At 41.0% G+C, this 20,704-nt stretch overlaps 1 protein-coding gene across 12 annotated transcripts in view; it reads left to right on the top strand.

Moving 5' to 3' along the window:
* The first annotated feature begins 2,088 nt into the window (after nt 1-2,088).
* The window catches only part of U2SURP (U2 snRNP associated SURP domain containing), a 44,813-nt gene continuing 26,197 nt past the window's right edge, over nt 2,089-20,704 (top strand). For 3 of the 12 annotated variants that reach the window (XM_077785658.2, XM_085587159.1, XM_085587157.1), the window contains exons 1-13: nt 2,915-2,984; nt 10,056-10,103; nt 12,846-12,944; nt 14,020-14,134; nt 14,534-14,667; nt 15,790-15,831; nt 16,609-16,676; nt 18,014-18,108; nt 18,191-18,226; nt 18,328-18,410; nt 18,786-18,951; nt 19,370-19,581; nt 20,523-20,566. In XM_077785658.2, the coding sequence (XP_077641784.1) occupies nt 2,940-2,984; nt 10,056-10,103; nt 12,846-12,944; nt 14,020-14,134; nt 14,534-14,667; nt 15,790-15,831; nt 16,609-16,676; nt 18,014-18,108; nt 18,191-18,226; nt 18,328-18,410; nt 18,786-18,951; nt 19,370-19,581; nt 20,523-20,566 (1,187 nt within the window). In that variant the 5' untranslated portion in view covers nt 2,915-2,939. Of the gene's footprint in view, nt 2,349-2,914; nt 2,985-10,055; nt 10,104-12,845; nt 12,945-14,019; nt 14,135-14,533; nt 14,668-15,789; nt 15,832-16,608; nt 16,677-18,013; nt 18,109-18,190; nt 18,227-18,327; nt 18,411-18,785; nt 18,952-19,369; nt 19,582-20,522; nt 20,567-20,704 lie in introns of those variants that run through there. The other 9 variants (XM_021536922.4, XM_085587161.1, XM_085587158.1 and 6 more) reach the window with 6 other exon arrangements.

Genomic DNA, 20,704 nt, shown 5'->3' on the forward strand with positions numbered 1-20,704 from the left:
CTCCCGGCTCTCGTCTCCCGGCTCTCGTCTCTCGGCTCCCGGCTCCCGGCTCCCGGCTCCCGGCTCTCGGCTCCCGGCTCTCGGCTCCCGGCTCTCGTCTCCCGGCTCTCGTCTCTCGGCTCCCGGCTCCCGGCTCCCGGCTCCCGGCTCTCGGCTCTCGGCTCTCGGCTCCCGGCTCGGCGCTGCGCTCCCAGCGCTCCCTGGCAACCCGCGAGTGCACGGGGGAGCTGCAGCTGCCGATTCTGAGAATCCTCGCTGGCGGTTTTCAGTCTCTGGGTGGGAGGAGGTGGAGGGCGGAATAAGGGAAGAAGCTGGAAGACTGCTGCTGGAAGAGTGCTGCCTGAGCACTGGGGAACACACACACAGCCGGCGGCTTTAGTGATCCGTGAGCCCCTTTGTGAAACTACACAGGAAAGTGTGAAACTACAGAGTAACAAACCCGTACACCCAGCAGCTACACTCCTGTCCTACTCACAATCTGCCTGCCTCATGTCCTCGAACGTGCTTCCTTTGCCACAGGGTAGGGAACTTCCACAGCACCCTAAATCCTTCCATTCCCTCACACCCACATTTGCTGAATTGCAGCAGTTCTGTGCCCTGGTCTGGAGTGAGAGCAGTAGAGAGCTTTCATCTGAAAGTTGGGGAAAAAAGCAGCCAGAAAGACAAGTGTAACACATTGCAGCATGTGGTTTACTTAATGTAGTTTAGTGTTAATTATTTATGATAATTCATGATTTTCCAAAGTATATTGCCTAATGATACTTGTCCTTGTAACAACAGTTAATAAACAATTCCCAGGTCTGCAGGCAACCAGACCTACATTATAATGAAAAATGCCTACAATTTGCTTTTAAATATTGTTGTTATTATTAGCCTACTCTTTCCAGCATTAATTCTCCATGGATTTATGAATTTCACTGTTTTCTTTCCTTCCCACTCCCCTTCCTGCCCTTGCTCTCCCATTAAGCTCAAAACAGTGACATGTGCTCATTCACTAACTGTACACAAGTGCTACTGTACTATCGCAATGTGTTATAAATAGCACAGATTGGGGAGTACAGTTCATTCTGAAAACTTATCTTTAGAGATGACCTTTCAAACTCTAACTATTTCTTTCCTGTTTTTCACAGCATGCTCTGGATTGTGATGCTCTTAATTTGGTGCAGTTTGTTAATTACAAAAGAGCATAGAAGCTAAGAAGTAACCAGAGGATTTGAACAATGAAGTGGATAATTAAAATGGATTAATGAGGTGGATAAAATAAAGGGATTGAGGCCAAATGGAGCATAAATTTTCTAAACATGATTGGCCCCAAAACTCTTATCATCCAAAGGCACATTCCTCTTTCCAGCTAGATGTCTGTTTCTTATTCAGAAGTGTCAGTCATCTTTCATGCCAGGTTTATTAATATGGTGCCAGGAGAGTTGAGCATCATCTAGTGTCTACTCCTGTGGCCCGAAGTTACCCAGCTGCTTTGCTTTCAACGCATTGCTGCACCTGTTTGCACTAACATGTCCAAAACCATCCCAAAAGCAGGTCACAGATTATACTAATCCTGTGTCTCTGCGAGGCAGTGAAATAGTTTCAAGTAAACATGGAGAAAGATGGGAGAAGAGAATGGCTTGGCATGGATTCTGAAGCAGTAAATCCTGCCTAATCCCTCCGTAATGCTCCTTGACCAATGCCATTCATGTGCAAGGACTCCTCTAGGGGAACGTTTGGGGCTCAAAATATCCTAAAAAGACTGGTGGAGCTGTGCCTGTCAATGCGTGCGTTTTATTTCCCGCTCCTTCCTTGCTTGCAAGCCGCAGCGATTCCCGCTCAGAGGTACCACGAGGCCGTGCAGGCTCCTGCAGGCGGCGGGGCTGCGCCGGGGGCACGGCGTCCCCGGGGCCCGCGGGAGCTCCCGCTGCCCGTGCTGCTGCGGCGGGCGGGGCCGGCTGCAGCACCGGAGGAACGCAGCACCGCCCGGCCCGCTGCGGCCCGTGCCTCAGGGACGGCGGGGCTGTTTTGTATTCTGCCATTTTGGTGCGGCTGCGGGCGCAGTCTCCTTGCGCGGCGCGGGCCGCGCCTGCCCCCTGGCGGCGCCTGCGGCAGGAGCTGCTGCTGGCGCTCCCGGCTGCCCGCGCCCCCGCCTCGAGGGACGCTGCCCCGCCGCTCTCCGGGCCGCCCCCGGCCTCGCTGCCGCCGTGCCGTGCCCGGCCGGACCCGCCCGCCCGCTGCCGGTGACACGCGGGGGCGGCTGCCATGGAGGTGCCCGCAGCTGAGCCGGCACCCTGACACGGCGAGCCGCTGCTCCGCCCACACCACACCATGTCCCCGCACACTTGGACGCACACCTGCCGCCGGTGAGGTTTCCTGAGAGCTTTGCTCTCCCCTATAAACTTCCAGCCCTCTGCAGTTGCCTCTGCCCTCTTTAACCTCTCCTTTTACTTTTTCCCCCTCCCTTCTGGACCCTTAATTCTGCGCTGTCCCGGGTGGTTGCTAGCCCAGGCCCTGCTCCCTCCTGCCGCTCACAGGGCGCTGCGTGTCGGCAGGTGCTGGATTAAAGCTTTCATTAATTTCTCTGTATCTCCTTGTCTTTTCTTAAGTATTATCTCAGCCCCTGCATATTCCACTCTGAAAATCCATGAAAGCACGGGGATTCGAGACTCATGATAAATGTGACGGCTGGTTATAATCCCCCGTTAGACAGCCTTCAATACAGTTGGCATTGTAGTGCGATATCAAACCCAGTAAGGAAGGATTTACTGTGTTAGCCTTTTCAGTATTGAAGGGGTTTTCTCAACGAGCTGTTCCGAGCGCCGTCCGCTCCATTCCTGCTCTGCCTGCGCCTGCCATCGGCGGCTCGGCCATCGGCTTCGCGCCCTCCGCTCGCGGGCTCGGTGGGATCGGCGCTCGCTCGGCCGCCGCCAGGGCTGGGCGAGGGGAGAGGCAAGATGGCGGACAAGGCGCCCGGCGGCTCGCAGAAACCCGCCGGGAAGGTGAGGCCGCTGCGCCCGGGACACGGCCCGCGCCCGCTCCGTTCCGCTCGGGGGGCGCGGCCCGCGGCCCGCTCCGTTCGGCGCGGGAGGCACGGCCCGTGGCCCGCTCCGTTGCGCTCGGGGAGCACGGCCCGCGGCCCACTGCCGCGGCGGCGGGGCCCGGTAGCGGCAGGGCGGCGAGGCGCGGGCGGCGCGGCCTGCTCTGTCCTGGTTCTCCCCTTCTCCCTCTCCCCTGCTCCCTCTCCCCTGCTCTCTCTCCCCTGCTCCCTCCTGCTTTCTCCCGCTCTGAGCCCGGGGTGACCGCGGGTCCCGGGAAGGCGCCCGGGGGTTCCGGGGCTCCCGCGGGGCACGCCCGCTCCTCGAGACTGCCCCGGGCACGTGTCTGTCCCCGCGGCGTCCCCGCTGCGCCGGCCCGCGCGTCCCGCGCCGGGCTGCGGGCAGTTCCGAGTGCCCGGGCCCCGGCCGTGCCACCGGCGCGTGTCAGTTCGTTGTCCTCCCCACGGCGTGGGCTGAAGGCCGCGCAGGGTTAGTTTGCAGCTCGCGAGGGTGACGGAAAACGGCGAATTGAGATGGAGTGGCTTCTTTAGAAGTGCTGTGAAATTACAAGTTTCGTGGAATTGCTGTGGCGTTCCCCCCGCTCTTTTCACTCTACTGTCTGTACTTGCTGTAGTTCTGCTGGGTGCTTTTCCAGCCCAGGAGTGCAGGCAGTGCAGCAGTTCTGGAAACTTGGCCCAGAGCTGTGCTCTGAACCCAGCGGTCACAGCCCAGAGCTGCCTGCGCTCGGGGCATCGTTCCTGCTGGGAGGGTAGAGGGCAAGATATTTTGGGGGCTGCACTGGCTGCTGGTGGTTTGAGGATTACTCCCTTTCATTCACTTTCGTTTCAGGTTTTAGGTCAGAACTATGTAAGTCCTCCAGGTTTTGGTGTGTGAGTATGTAAGTCATTCAAAGAGGAAGATGTGTTATGGCTCAGGAATTTTACCATTCTATAAATGAATAATTTTTATCCATCTTTTTATTAAGCAAAACCAGGATTAGTTAATTTTTTAAAACTTTATTTTGCTGCTAAGAAACTGTAGTAATTAATGGAGTTGGTAATGAAGTGTAGTTACTTAAAGTCTGTGCATGTTTGCTCAGTTGTTATTAGAGTAGGACAGTTTTATTTTTGTTTCCCTTTTATGGTCTATTCCAAATATTGCCAAGAAACGGGTTTTTTTCCCTTGCTTTTGGCTTGGAATGGCAAATAAAAGCTGGACAGAAAACTTCAGTAGTAAAATAGGTCTTAATTTTTGGGCAGTGGCTTTCAGGGAGTAGGACATTTTGGGATTTCAAGTATAATCAGAAATAGCATACTTAATTATTGATTAATGCAGCTGATAACATGGTACAGAAAACCAACCCAGTTTTGATTCCTTTCTTTTTGCAGTTATGTTATAGGCTATTTTTGTTTTGCCATTTGCTATTTCTGTACTGATGGTAGTCTTTTTTTTTTTTTTTCTTCAATATACAGTAATAATTAATTTATAGGAATTATTTTCTGTCCTAGATGTCAGTTCTGCAGAGGTATGTTCAGGCAGTTAACTCTTCCATCCCGTGGAAGTCAGTAGGACACCTAGGGAGTATAAGGTCAGACTGTGCTCATCTGTCAGGGGCTGCTGCGGATGTCCTGTACCTGCACTGCCACCTTTGTGCACTTCCCCCTCACCCCTCCATCCCTGCAGACATCCATGTTCCACTTCACATTCTAGATCTGGCTTGTCAGTATTATTTTATGTGCCACAGAAAATAGGGATAGTACCTACTTGGATCCATGAGAACGTTGAATTTTATCATTTTGTTTTATTTTATTTCAGAATTATATTTCACTTTTTGACATTTTCTGTTGAAAATTGAAATAAAACAAGACATGCCTATCTCTTGGGATTTATTTCTCAAAAAGTAAATCTTGGGGGCTGAACAGTGTCTGTTCCCTTTGGTACCTTTGTTTTATTATTCCATAAATGCTTGTGATATACATTGAGATACTTTTCAGATATCTGCAGAAAGAAATGGTATTTAAATTAGTAATATTATTTTTGTTATAATTAGTTTATTCACACAGCTATTAAAATGTGTATTTTTAGTTGAACCTGTATGAAAATGTTTATGGTTTAACAATTGAGCAAATAACCATTTTGCTAGATTTTATGAAGTAATTATTTTTCAGATATTTTGATTATTTTTAATAATTTTAGGATTCATTTACTTACATAATTAAAAGTGAAACTGTAGGCTTCTTTTACAAGTTATGTTTGTTTTGCAAATACAATTATTTATGTATCTCACAGACACATTGGATATGTTTCAGTGGAAATTGCAATTCAGTGCCTTTGCTGGCTTCTACATACCTGGAAAGACACAGTGACCTTTTATTTTCTGTGCTCTGTGAGGAACTGTGACCTAGTGCCTGAAATAAAATGCTTTCTCCCCTTCAGAATGGGTGGTGTTTGTTCTTCAGTTGTCTTGTCCAAGTACTGAATTTGACCCAGTTATTTTGATTATATACATATATATATTTTCAGGCGGGCATTATTTGTGTGATTCACTGATTGGAAAGCGTTGCTGGAGGTGGTACAGGAGCCCCCAGTGCCTGCATTGCTGCGGTGGCAGCTGCTTTGTGTGATACTTGCAGCTGCTAAATAACTTTGAGAGTCTCCCATGTTAATTGTGTTGCAAAGGCATTAACTATTGCTTTGGCACTTTGAGATTAGAATAGCAAGATTTGTGCTTGAGATTTCCAGAAATCTACATAGCAAAGGAGGATAATTAAAGAATAGAAAATAGACATTGCCAGAGACTGCAGAGGACATTGGTGAAGGACGTGATTCTGAAATGACAGATGCAGATGTTCAGTTATCATCTTTATGTAATGAAATGTTAGCTGCTCAGTGACCCTTCCATTTTGTTACTGTATCTTCTGAGAATAGTGACTGTCTGGCATGGCCACTGCTCTTACATAGACTGCTGTTCAAATCAGGTACCATATGCAGAAGAAATACTCCACTTGCACCAAGCTGTACTTTTCCCTTTTTCATCCCAAAAGCTGTACCTGTTATCTGAGTTCAAGGTTCTAGTGGAATACCATTCTGTACAAATACTTCTGGAGAAGGCCACTGTCCATTTGCTATTGTGTCTGCAAGTTATGATTATTCAGATAGGGACTAATTTTAATTGCATTATTTCAGTAACTGTAAAGAATAAATACATTAGCTATAAAATAATTTGCATGTGTTTTCAAGAACTGATTTCTTAGAGAGAAGGGAAGAATAAAAAATATAAGGCAACCTGGAAACTTTCTTTAGCTGAATTTTGACATCTTAATTTATTATGTGTTTCCATTTGTTTTTCCTTGCTGTTAGGGCTGACACAAGGAGTCCCAGCTTTAGCTACTTCTTCCCTACCAAACATTGTCCTCTTTGGTTGATTTGGCATGATTTGGGTAGCAGGCTGCTGCTATGAACTGGGAAATGGTTTGCCTGAACCTCCCCATCCCCTTTGTGAGTGATCAGCTAGACCAGGAACAGCGCTGTAGTTCAGTGTGACCAGTATGGGGGCAGGATCAATGGAAGGTGTTGAAACAGGGCAGGAGTGGCTTTCATCAGAGTTTCTTTTAAACATTTCACCCTGAAGCTATTGGTTCTTTCAAGGACAGGGCTTTCATTTATGTTGTAGCAATTACAGTTGTAAAAATACCATTCAGCATTTAGAGGACTACAGATTGTCTCCTGGGTAGTTGGCAGCTTTTGTTGCTCTTTGTTTCACTAAATGCATCAGTATTAATTAAAAAATTATTGTATACAGCATATTTTAAATACTTGTGAAATAACACAGTCATGCCAGGTTTACTGAGAGATTTTTAAGTCTGGAGAAACCACAAAGAGCTGGATTTGTGGCTATGTGAACTGTGGGCAGGAAGGAAGATTTCAAAGAGCTGTTCTCTTTGTTGTCCTTGGAAGCCTCCATGAAGCTGGAAGAAAATGTAAAGATCAGAATCTCAGAGATGCTTCTGCTTTGGCGTTTTCATCTCATTTTTACAGTCCCTTGAAGTTTTTGGTTTTTCTCTTGGAAGTTGAGTGAAGTTGGCTGGATTCAGCAGTGAAGCTTTGGGTGATCTGACCTCCAGGACTGGGATTTGACAGGGCTGTATCTTACTGCAGGAGCAATGCAGGCTGCTGAAATGACTCTTCAGCTGTGCTGGCAAGTGTCTTGAGAAATGTGCAGTGTGAAAGTGATGGAAAAAGTGATCCAGCTGTAAAATATCTGGTTGAGGAAAAAAAAAATAGTTTTCATGCAGAGATGCAATGAATTTGGGTTAAGACGGCATTTGTCAATTGTCTATGCTGGCAGTGACTGAAAGTTGGATTCACAGCATTTTTTCTGTTGGCATTTTGAACATGAGGGAGCTGTCCTCACATCTCATCATGTGTAAGGCAGAGCTTCATGTGTCTTTCTTTCTGCAGCTAAGTTCAGTTGAGCTACTTAATGTGATGAGAACAGAAAAAATAATCCTGCTCTAGATTTCAGCACAGGTGGGCAACATCTTCTAAAATGTTTCCCTCTGTTAGAAAGATACTGATTCCGCTGAGTCAGTGCAGCTGGTCTGACTCTTAAGGAAACAAAATGGCCCCTTTTGTCAAGGCAGTAGTACAGATGGATGCAAAGTGCAGTGTTGGGAGAATTTGTGATTTTTTAAAATAACTGCTATTTAGAAACTGGGAGATAGCAATGTGTAATTTTGCCAAGAACGTTTTCATCTTGTGCTTTGTCAGAACAGTTGCTTGATTGGTCAGGAGCAGTATCAAAGGTAGAACTAAATTTATATATAGGAAAGAGAAGACCTTAAAAATAAGATTGTTGAAGAAGGAAGATTAACGTGGCTCTCCAAAGCTGCTAGTTATTGTGGGATACAGTTGGTCTGAAAGCTAAAATTGCTTTTAGAAGTTTCCTGAGTGCACCTTAGTAGAAATTCCGCTGCTCAGCTAATGTTCAGAGCAGCTCCATAGTGCCATGGTCCCTGTTGGTGGGTTGGGGAGTGCCATGGGACTCCCACGGAATCTCTGTGTGCTACCACGGACTGCAACCTTTCTGAGCAGTATCATCTGCTTGCTGCTAGAGAAGCACAGTTAGTGTCTTGCTTTTTTTTATGTTCTTCAGGATAATCTGTCACTGTACTGAGCATTCACAGGATAATCTGTCACTGTACTGAGCATTCACTGTTTGTAATTCTGTGTAATGCTTTGTTTTTGTCTTCCCTATAAGCAGCTTCAGCACCACCCCTTTTGGGAGGTGTTGCTATCTAAAACTTCCATAAATGAAACAGTTGTGGAGAATGAGGAAGTGGCCATTGCCTTCTGCTGCTGCCAGACAAGCTCCTTTCCTGGAGCAGTGCTCGATCTGTGTCAGTACGCCAGGCAGACAGCACTCTATCACTCCCCCTTGGAGACTGATTTCTTTAACTGCAGGTTTCCACTTGTTTGTTGGAAGGCTGGAATTGCAGCTGCTGTGTTGGCTGCCGCAGGGTGGCAGCTGGCAGCAGGAAGAATGCTGTTTCCATGCTCTGGAATTCTTTTGCACAGTGTACATCTTTTGTCTGTGTGATCTTGGGCTACACATTCATCAGGTTTTGAGGGGAGGACAACTTTTCTTAGGCTACATTTGTGCAGTATGGAGACCTGTGTATAACAGATTCCTTATCTGTGCCACAAGCAGTTTGGATTCACAAAAAATCCAGGACCAAGTACACAGGAGGAGAAGTTTGAAGGAAGTGGCATTAGTAAGAAATGCTTGAGATATTTGCTTTCATGTGTATTATAATGAACTGCTACTGCTGCCTGTGAACTCAGCTTGTTATTGGCTTCTGTGCAAAGATGTGCTTGTGAATCTTGTACAGTGCTGCAAGGAAGGGGATTTGAGAGGTCTTTGAGAGTAAAACATGATTTCCCCCCCGCCATTTTTCCCCTGCCCCATTTATCTTAAAAAACCTCCAAACCTCTTCATAGAAGCCTTTTGCTTCTGCCTTGAAAGGGCTATACCTGTGTGTTGCACTCTACCTTTGTGCACTTAATTCTGATTTCTGTTGAAGACCATTTTTTTCTAAATTGATTTTACTGTATAACATAGGAATGCACGTGTTGGAAGAAAAACATCTCTGTCTTAGCTGATGAAAATGCAGGATGCACAATAAAAACAAGGCCTAGTAAATGATCTTTTAGAGTAGTATGTAGTGGTGTTGGTTTTGAAAGACTGGAAATGAGCAACATATATTACTATTTCTGGTATAAACTATAAACCCTGATAATAAGGAGAAAGGCTAATGTTCTGTAACTCATGAACAGATTTCAGCTAATGCAAATGTATTTGACTTAAATTTCAATTAAAGTATGAATTGTGCATCAGGCAATAATATCTTAATAGTAGATCTTATGTCAGGCTTTCTGGAATTTGGGGGGCATTAGGTAATTTAAATGTGTGTTCTCCATTGCTTAAAGCTCATTTAAGACCTGATTTTGTATATATGCTGGTTTAGGTGTTAAAGTTCAGTTAGGTTTAAAGTAATAACATCAATTAGTACCTGGTCACAAATTGCAGTTTTTGAGGTGGCCGGGTTCCATCTGTGCACAATATGGTCAAAGCAGTTTTGGAAATTATCTTCTAGGAAGCCAATTGTAATCAAGCACTTTATGTAATCTTTAACAGCCTTTAATGACAACTCTTGAAGATGCAATGTAACTAACCTACTTTTTTTTTTTCCCGTGGTGCCATTACGGATGTATTTATAAAACCCAGCTGTGGAAATTCAGATTTTTCAATGATCTGTTTTTAGGTCTGTCCTTTACTTGCCTTATATTGACATTGTTCCTGAGGTGACCTAGGTCAGATACATCATTAAAATACATTATAGGTATCTTTGTTCTTGTATATTTGGATGTTGAAATTGAAATGAAAATTCACATTCTAAGAACTGGAAAGAACCCCCTACAGGTTGTTTTCTGTTTCTTGTTGTGTGCCTCACCTCCTCCTCATTCTCTCCTCAGGTCAGAGGGCCAGATGCAGTACATACCACTGGATCTGCTGATTCACATGTAAGTCCAAAACACTTAAAGAAAAAAAAAAAATTCCAGCCAAACCCACAAACTCAAAACAGGCCTGTTTTTGAAGAAAACTGCTTGCTACAGTCAGAGTTTGGTGCATTGGGTATGTAACCTGTAGGTGTTTGCAAATGAACCATTGATTTCATGTTTAAAAATACTCCTTGAAACTTTCAAAACAAGCACCAGTGTAGGAAGCTGTGCTGCATGGAACTGCATCCATAATAGGTACTGGAACAGAAAGAAGCTGCAAGGACTCTGTATGGGTTTGTCTCTTATACTGAGGAATGCTTGAGGATGTGAAGTGATCTATCCTAGGAATCATGGGATATTGAAGTGCCTTTTCACATACAGTTGGCTTCTCAAAGCTGAGACAGTGTGGCCCTAATGCCATTCTTTATTTTTCTTTCTAATAGAATATGATAAAGGAAAAGGTAAGAGTAATAACCTGGTCCTGCTGTCCCCCCACTCCCTATCTCCTCAGTGACGAGGCCTTTGCCTGGTTGTGTGCTTGGTTTGTTGCATGAAGACTTGCCTGTTTCTTAGCTAAAATGAAAACAGGCAGCAGGAGCCAAACTGAGAGTTAATACCAGACAATTCATTCTGTGGTTTGGATTTTTTTCAAGATTTCAATTTTATTTTGTACATGTAAAAGTCAATTACCAGCTGTTAAATTGCTTGTAAGAGCATTAGTAGAGTTGTGGTAGCAGAAACTTTTCATAGAGAAGTAGCTTGTTTTATTGATTTCTTTTACTTGCTACAATTTGGGCAATTACTCTTAAATCTCTTCTGAGTATTTTGTACTGATGGAACTGGAACTTCAGTGCTTTGTGCCACCTTACAGTCGGTGCAGTGTTCTGGTTAAACAGAAGTTTGCTTTCTCAGCTGCAGGTTTCTCTTTGCTCCTATCATTTGCTTTACCCTTTTCACAGTATTTTGCAGTTTTTGAAGGAGGAAGGCCTTCAAGTTTTGTATAATTCTGTTTTTAGGAATTCTGTGAAGCTGTGTATGGTTAATGATAATGTTATAATTGCCCACTGGAATCTAATTAGCAGGCATAAATTAGTTCAGTCTTTACTTTATATTGTTCCTGCCAGTTGACAGGTGTTTTTTTCCCTGAGAGCCATTCTAAGCTGAGCAGATCTTAGTGCCAGAACTCTTTATCTTGTAACTGCTTCCTTTATGCTACTGGAACAAATTTTCATGTGGCTGATCTGCAGGTATCCTGTGACATTACTGTGAGAGATTATTTTCTGATGACAGGATAAGCCTTGGGAGTGTGGTATTTGTTCTGCCTGCGTTGCCGTGCCATAGCTGTGTGCTCATGTTTTGCCAAGGTTGTATATTGTTTATCGTATTGAAATAGAAAATAGAAGCTGTTTTTCAGACAACTGGGAGACGGGATTTTATTAAATGTAAAAACACACAGATGAATTAAAAGCTCCTGATAGGCCTGTCACAGCAGCTCACATTGACAAACATGGTGTCATAAACCAGATAACTTCACAGACAACACTACATAAATTTGTCACAGATAGCTTTACTTTCAGTGATGAAGAGGGAACACTTTCAAGGAAGTATGAACTACTTGGTCCTATGCTTGGCACAAGATCTAAGAGGTGTTTGTGATGCTAAGCAAGGATTATAAATTGAAGATACTTCAAACAGTTTGTTTTTAATGAAAAAAAAAATTAATGGAAAGCTGATACTAGAAATAAAACTTTACAAAGAAAGTTATTTCTAGGAAACCCTTTCTAGTTGGTATCAGAATATTTTTCATAATACGACATTTTAGTTGTTCACCGTATTTGTCTTGATGTTTTATTGAGCTGATTTTTTTAAAGAACTGTCATTGCAAAAATCATAGTTTTAAGCATCACTATGTGCTCTGTGTAAGAGCATCACAAATATTTTGAAAACAAGACTCATAGTTTCTGGGGCTTTGTTGTTCTGATTTTTCATAAATTACTGTGTTAAGGCAGGAGTTTCTACAGAAGTATGTTTTCTCTCATTTAACTTCTCATTGTGCATGTCTTTGGAGCACGCTCTCCATCCTGTTGTCTTTCTTGGTGCTTTGCTGCTTGTTAACTACCAGAATAGAGCCTTAAGAATTCCATTTCCGTACTCCAGAAATTACTGTTATGTGGAGTACTTCCTTCATCGAGGTTTTGGAAAGAAATTAGAAGCAGTCTAGCGGCTGAATAAGTTTTTACATGAGGATTTTTTATAGCTGAAAACCTCTAGAATGTGTTTTGTTATTCCAGCAAAGCTATTAATTTTTACCTTGATGTACAATGGAAATCTAGCATCCATATGGTTGTTCCATTACCTGTCCACCCTTGCACAAGCATTACTCTTGCCAAAATAGTCAGAAAAGCTTTTTTGAGGGAAGGGGGAAGAACTGTGGTGCAAAGTATGTATTTCTGAAGGTTTAGAAACTGCAGCACTGCACAGTGTTAAATGTCCAGGCTCTTACAGCAAGTGTCCTTCAGATTTCAGCTCTGTATGAATGGTGTGTTGAAAGCTTTCTCATTAAACCAAGGATGATTTGTTTAAAAAAAGCCGCACAGATTTAATTTTTTTTTGGTTGTATTAGATAATTAAAGCTTCACAGATAAGTACAGGAGGGCTTTTCTTTGTTTTATTTGAGTTACTGGTCTAGACCAAGGTCAAAAGTAACATTATTTTAATTGTTTTATAAACAGTTTGATGTGTGTTTTCTTACTCCTTTTGCAGCCTCTAATGGAAAGTAAACTTAAAGCATTCAGTATTGGCAAAATGAGTGCTGCCAAACGTACTCTGAGCAAGAAAGAGCAAGAAGAATTAAAAAAGAAGGTAATAGTATACAATGAAAATTTTACTGTGTATCAGAGCTCAAATAAGTTTGATTTTAGATTGCAACCAGATATTTTAATTATGGTAATTGTAGCTCTCGAAGAGTGAAAGTGAATTGTATTTTACTTGTATAACATATTTTTGGCATCCATGGCATTATGATACAGAGAGGCTTACTCTTTCATTCTCTGTGAGAAATCAAGTTTTCTGGCTTCCTGAAATAGGGAATTACAATAAACCATTGGTGTATTGCTCAGGATGGGGACAGCCATCACCTTAGGTAATTTTCTATTCTTCCTTTGCTCTCTATCATTGGATTTCAGTGATTGCAAAGAGTACCTGCCATTTTTGAACTTGTTTAGTACACATCCTTGTTAGTTCTGTAAAACATTTTCTTTGTCTAATGACTTTATTAGGAACCAATACAAACCTTAAAATTTGGTACTGCATTTTAGATTACTCAGGAATGCCCAAATTTTAGGAAATATATATTTGGTAGTTGGTAAGGTAGAAGTTTTGAAAATTTTGGGGTTTGAGCTTTGTACACACAACCCATACTGTGTTGCAGTGGCTTACGTCCTGCTGGGTTGTTGGAAATGCTGGCCTGAAGATCATGATAGTGCTAAGCCATAGTGCTCAGCTTAAGCCATTGATTGAACTTGTTCTCTGGGAAATACAGAAAGGCGATCCTGTTGTTGGTCTCCTTCAGCCATGTGGGCTGATCATAAAGGCTGAGATGGAACGGGCACTGTTCTCTCATGCTGAGGTCAACAAAGCTCCAGGCTCATAAGCCTTTGATACGAGCTTTTGGCATCTTTTGAATGTTAAATTGCCATGTAAACTCCTGGAAAGGAACATACTGGAGCACACATGCTCATTGACTTTGTGTGTTATGTGCTGTGTTCTACCCACATTTCTCAGAAATTTGAATTATCTAAAATTGAAACTCCTTTGATGCTGTTTGTAGCTTGAACTCTAGAAAATAAAAATGAAAGTCACATAGCTAATTTAAGAGTAACTGTGTAGTGAAAGTTGTTCTGTGGTGATAGTAAATAGATGAACATTTGCTATGTAGGAGGATGAGAAGGCTGCTGCAGAAATTTATGAAGAATTCCTTGCTGCCTTTGAAGGAGGTGATGGTAATAAAGTGAAAACATTTGTAAGAGGAGGAATCGTAAATGCATCTAAAGGTATAACTAATCTTTTTTTGGAGGTGGTGGGTCATTTGGCTTTGAGTAAAGATGAAGATTGGCTTTGAATTGCATTTTAAAATTAATATGTTATGTTAGAAGCAGAAAAGAAAACTTGATGCTAAAATCTGCTTTATGCTTTGACTGAAATAGGCATTGGTGTGATTTCTGCTTTAACTATAAGAAGAAAAAATGCCTTGATTTAGACTGTATAATCCATGTTCTTTTTCTTCCTATTAAAAGATGTTAAATTATGTAAAATCAGTATTGTCAGCTTTTTAAAAATGAAATAATGTATTGAATTGAATGACCAGGACTAAACAACAGCATTCTTTCTAATGAACAGTGTTGTGCAGCATCAGTTAATAAAATTTGCTTTCAACTTGTCTTTAATTTCAGAGGAGCATGAAACAGATGAAAAACGGGGTAAAATCTATAAACCTTCATCACGATTCTCAGATCAAAAAAATCAACCAAGTCAGCCATCTAATGAGAAACCTCCATCCCTCCTAATGATAGAAACCAAAAAGCCTGTAAGTTTCTCACTTGAATATTAACTCCATCCTGATGTATTTAGAAGTGCTTAGAAAAAGGGCCGTGTGTTCTTGCAGTGTAGTTTTATCTGCACATGTCACTCGTGAGAGAAGGTGGACATTTGGAGTTGCCTGACCCTGTAGCAGATATGAAATGCAGAGGCCCAGGAGCTCTCTATGTGGCACAATACACCTGGTGTTGCACTGCCCTTTTACTGTGTTCCTGCTAAGGTGGACAAACTTCTCATGGATATGGATTCAGTGACTGTTGCAAAGTAATAGCTTCTTCAGACCTGAGAATTTCTGGTTTTAGAAGCAATTCTCAATTTCTAGTGCTACTATCTGTTTTTGATTTTTTTTTAACTTTAAACCAAAAAATAAATTGACCTTTGTGTTGATCCAAGTTTTTCTCGTAGGTTTCTTTGAGTTTGTTTGTTTGTTTTGGTTTGGTTTTTTTTTGGGGGGGATGAGGTTTGACAAGTTCCTTTAGAAGTCCCCTTTTTGAGTTCCAAAACTTGCACAGTTCAGAAGCTGAACACCTTGTTTTATTTTGTCTTCTGCATGATTTGATGGAGTGTGTTTTTTTTTTTTTTTAACCAAGGTTTGTCATAAAAAGTAACAAAAATATTAGAAATACGAACCTGCAGTCTTCAAGTCAAGTGATAATTGCGTATGATTACTGTTACTACGGTGTATGTGTAATGAATGTCTTGGATGTCTTAAAAGTCTTTTAATAGAGCTTACTACAGTTTTAAAACTTAAGTGGAACATGTAAGATGCTGCCTGTTAGGATGGGAGCTGAATGTAATGTGATAATTGTGGGCAGTTCCATCATAACCTCCCTCCAGCTTTAAACAAATGTCAGTGTTAGACCAGTGGGTACTACTGGCTGGCAGTTTTGATTTTCTTTGTATGTAAAGCTCTACATATACAGAAATGAATTGTGCCATTTTTTTTATTTTTCTGAGCTCTGTTCTGTCATATGCAAGTGTTTGTACTGTAAGACTATTACTGCTTTTCAAATTTTTCATAAATACTCGTGAAGTAATGCAGTTTACTCACTTGCCCTGTCCAATGGTGATTGAAGATAATGAGGTAAAAATGATTTTATTTATTTGGCAGACCCTCCCCAAAAACAAAAACAAACAAACAACTTTGCCTGGGGTGAGTAGGAAGTCCAGTTTTTCCAAAGCTGTAGTGTGTAACACAAGTATTTTGTATGTCTGCCTATTGGAAACGTTTTCATTTGAATTTGATTATATAAAAACAATGTTGAAAATAATATTTCACATGAGTTAGTTAAGGATCATATACTACTGTTAAAAAAAAAGTAGAATTGCAGTATCCATATTCTTTGTCGTTCAAGAGTGTTTTTCCTGAGGATCTTGAACTATTTAAAGTAACTGTTTTTTCAGATTGTATTTACATCCAAAGGAAAGCAAGAGAAGGAAATTCTTTTCAAGTAGAATGTTTGTGGATAAAATAATTGAAAATATATATGTAAAATAATTTACATATATATCTACACACATCTATCAAATTCATTAGAGCATGATGGTTTTCTAGGGGTGTAGTTAGCATCCTAGTTTCCAAATGGAACAAAGTGACAAAATACCTCACAGTTATCTAAATGTGTATGTAGTAGAGAGAGTGTTTGATCACATGTGCTGCATTGTGAGAACGAGAAGTAACAAATTTTTTTTCAACTATTCTCAATTTTTTATTTTCTAGCTTTGTGTTTGATAGCGCTCAGTCTGAATGTTTTGAGTCTGTTTGGTTGTTGTTTTGTTTTTTTTTTTTTTCCATTGTTTTTTCCTCCTGTAGTTGGTTTGAAAGCTGTGGGTAAAATATGCATGGAAATTTTCTAAAGTTTTGTTATATGAATTTAAATTCTGTTCATTTTGACTTCTGAAATGTTATTTTATATATCTTTAATTTTAGCCTTTGAAGAAAGGAGAGAAGGAAAAGAAAAAGAGTAATTTGGAACTTTTTAAAGAAGAATTAAAGCAGTAAGTTTACTAGTTTTTACTGTAAGCAAAGAAAATCCAAGGTTTTTGCCTTGTTTTACAGACAGTATTTAAGATCATTCTTGCTAAGTTATTCCCCAAGGAAGGTTTTTATTTTTTTTTCTCCCTCAAATGCTTGTGAAGTGGTATAGCTAATTATCTTAAAATAACTTAGGCTTAATTACTGCCATTACTGATGGGCTTGGCTGTTGTTGGGTCCATCTTGGAGCTGGCTGCTGTTGGCCTCATCAGCCATAGGAGAGGCTTCTGGCAGCTTCTCCCAGAGGCCACCCCTGTAGCTCCCCACTACCAAAACCTGCCCAGCCAACCAGGGGTGTAGCAGAGAGATTGGTGACAGCATGAAATGTCTGTCTCTCTTGAAAAGAGTGAGCTTTATCAGTGTTTCTAAACTATATCCAGAGGAATTTGTAGGAGAAGGTTGAGCTTTTGTATAATGCAGAAATAAGAGTTGTAATTCAAGTCTAGAGACTTCAACTTATGTAGTATTAAAAGTAAGCTTGATAATGCTTGAAAAAGCAGATTGTTTCACTTCCATATGTGTTGTAATACAAGAAAGAGCAGCACATGTATTGAGTGCAGCTGCATGCCATATATTTACCCTGATGCTAGTGGTGGAAAACAAATTAATATCTATGTATTAGAAAGCAGTAGGTACAACATTCTAAACCCATATGTGGCTTTTGTGAGGAGTGCCTGAGCCTTACTGCTGCGTGTTCCTTAGTTGGTGTAAATGAGTTGAACAGACAGCCTTTTGTTCCTGGGATTCAGTATCTTCATACCAAGATTTAAGGCTAGACTGCAGAGAACCAAATAGTTGAGTACTGTCCTCAGAGTTAGAAACTGAGATGAAATCCAGTTTATTCTGGAAATAAACCACACATGTGGGTGTGCCTCTGAGTAAGGCTTAGAAAAGCAGAAGGGATGAGTAGACATGGAGGAGTTGTGTGCATCTTGAAAAGTCACCTGAGTGGTCTGCATATCTCTGCCAGTTGGATGTGGAATTTAAGTCACTTTTTCAGAGCACAGTTCTTATTTCCAGTTTTGTTTGAGAATGAAATACCCTGACAATATGCAGCTGGAATAATTCAGGTAGATATATTCCAGTTGAATAAACAGAAGTTAGATATAGTAGATAAATAGATATGGTAGATATATTGTAGTTGATGAAACAGAAGTTCAGACATTTGGCAGTTTGGAAGTTCTAACAAATTCATTGTTTCTTATGAAAAAGTCTCATAATTGTAAAGTCACTTGAGAATTTTAGAATGAAAACTTCAGAATGGTTTTAATTTGTTGCTCACTTTAAACTTGCTTCTTAGAATCCAAGAGGAGCGTGATGAAAGGCACAAAACAAAAGGTAGATTGAGTCGTTTTGAACCACCCCAGTCTGATTCAGATGGTCAGAGGCGTTCAAGTAAGTAGATGTTATTTTTTATGCTAGTCTGAGCTACAAGATTTGTAGACTAAATTGTGCATATTTTTCTTCCTGTATTCAGTGGATGCGCCTTCAAGAAGAAACAGATCATCTGGTGGTAATACAGATTCTTTTCTTATTCAGTTTAATGTTGTCATTTAAATGCATAGCAGGGATTATGACTTCTTTTTGTTTGTTTGTTTTTTAACTTTATTTTAGTACTGGATGATTATGCACCAGGGTCACATGATGTTGGAGATCCAAGCACAACAAATTTGTATCTGGGAAACATCAATCCTCAGGTAAATTTGGAGCCCAGGAGTTGGCATGTTTGGGCCCAGATAAGTTTTTTTTCAATATTCATTGGAGTAAATGCTCTGAACACAATGTTGAAAAGTTAAGGTTTAGACTACCAATCTCTAGCTCAGTTAAAATTCTTTTTCTGTTGATATCCCTAAGCAAGGTGGATCATATCTCAAACATTTGAGTGTGCTCAGGTAAAATTACAGTTTTTTAGATTCTTGTTTCTGCAGTAGATTGCATAGAGGGGCTATCAATGAAGTGGTGTTATATCAGGAAACTAAAAAAATGAAAACTTTGACATTTGGACAGTAATGCAAACAGCTGTGACAGAAATACAGTAGCAAAATGTTATTTTTTACGTCTTTTTCATGTAGATGAATGAAGAGATGTTATGTCAAGAATTTGGACGCTTTGGACCATTAGCGAGTGTTAAAATTATGTGGCCAAGAACTGATGAAGAAAGAGCAAGAGAAAGAAATTGTGGCTTTGTTGCCTTTATGAACAGAAGAGATGCTGAAAGAGCATTGAAGAATTTAAATGGTAAACAGATTTCTCAGTTCAGGGCTGCAATTATCTTTGCAGACTGTTAGCACATTTTCAGGTTATTTTATCAGATAAGTGAGATGTATTCTGTAACTCCAGTAGATACCAGGCTGGCAGTGAGTTTACCCGTGACTGTTCAACTGGCAACTAAATGTTGTCAGACAATAGTAATTGTGTACTGTAGTGTCCTGAAGACAGACACTGGGGGAAGACTAATAAAGCATTTTGTGTAATAGGCCTTCATTTGCCTATGTTGTAGTCTGGTAGATGTAATAACAGTAATCAGCAATGTAAGCAAAAGGTAAACAGTGGCAGGCGAACCTAAATGTTGCACTTAACAAGGAGAAATCCCAAGTGATACAGAACCAGTTTATAAGGTCATGGTAATAGAGGTTCTTTTCTCTCACTTTTTCAGGCAAGATGATTATGTCTTTTGAAATGAAGCTGGGCTGGGGCAAAGCTGTACCTATACCACCACATCCAATCTACATTCCGCCTTCCATGATGGAGCACACCCTGCCGCCGCCCCCGTCAGGACTGCCTTTCAATGCCCAGCCTAGGGAGAGGTTGAAGAATCCTAATGCTCCAATGTTGCCACCACCAAAAAACAAGGAAGATTTTGAGAAGGTAACTTACAGTACCCTGGGCCGTATCTCATTGTTAAATACTACACCTGTGACAGTATTTCAATGGCTTCATAGATTTGCTTTGTGCAGGCTGACTTTGGCAGCCCTTAGTCTGCAAATTCTCTGGCTCCCTGCTGTAGCCCAAGGGAACCTACTTAATTCCTGAAGCTCTGTTTCATGTCTGTGTTAGGGGACAATATATTGGCTCTTGGTTAATTTAGTGCTGCTTAAAATGTGGCTATCATTTTCCCCCTCCAGGCTCCCTGGATTTTTTTCTCCTACGTCCCCCCCTTTTCTTGGCTGCCAAATTGCAGTATCTAAATTGTTTTCCTTATAGAAAATCCTACATTTTAATTTGGGTAGCATTATTTTTACCCTAGAAGAGTTGATGTATTTTGTGTAGAAGGTAATTAATCTGGACATTGAGTAAGTATTTTATGCTACTTATGGAGTCAGTTTTCAAACTTTTCTTTTTGTGGAATATTAGCTGATAAAAGGGTAAGTATCTTTAAATCACAAACCAACTTGATTTACGTTTATAAGAATTTATTTATTCTTTGAATGACACTTAAATATCAGGGCTGTTTTTTGTAAGACTTGGGAATAAAGTAATGCCAAAGTGATCCAAGTCAAATAGTTTAGAATCTTTTGATAAACGTAAGAACTCCTTTCTTATATATTCAGCATAGCTCCTATTCAGTGCCTCAATGTACATTCTGACAGGAATGTTCTGATACTTTGCAATTAGTGAACCTTCATGGTTCACTGACACAACCATTTGAATTTTGTGTAATTGCTTAGTTGTAACTTCACAGCAGTGATTGCCTGCAAAGTTTGTGATAGATGTGTAGTATTTTCATTGCATATGTATATTTTTGCTTGTTACTTGTTAACAATACTCACATATTCTATGTTTATTATCTGATGTGACTTCATATACAGACTCTGTCGCAAGCCATAGTCAAAGTGGTTATCCCAACAGAAAGGTACATGTTTTTCTTTATTATTACTGATCTAAATATAGAAAATTTCCCCTTCGGAATTTTAAAGAAAAATGGTGATGTTGTGGAAAAGGTAATGGCTTGTCTGAGCAATGGTTATTTTATAATACTTAAAAGTAACGT

The sequence above is a fragment of the Lonchura striata genome, chromosome 9 (genome assembly GCF_050655825.1).
Source record: "Lonchura striata isolate lonStrDom1 chromosome 9, ASM5065582v1, whole genome shotgun sequence".
NCBI classification, from domain to species: domain Eukaryota; kingdom Metazoa; phylum Chordata; class Aves; order Passeriformes; family Estrildidae; genus Lonchura; species Lonchura striata.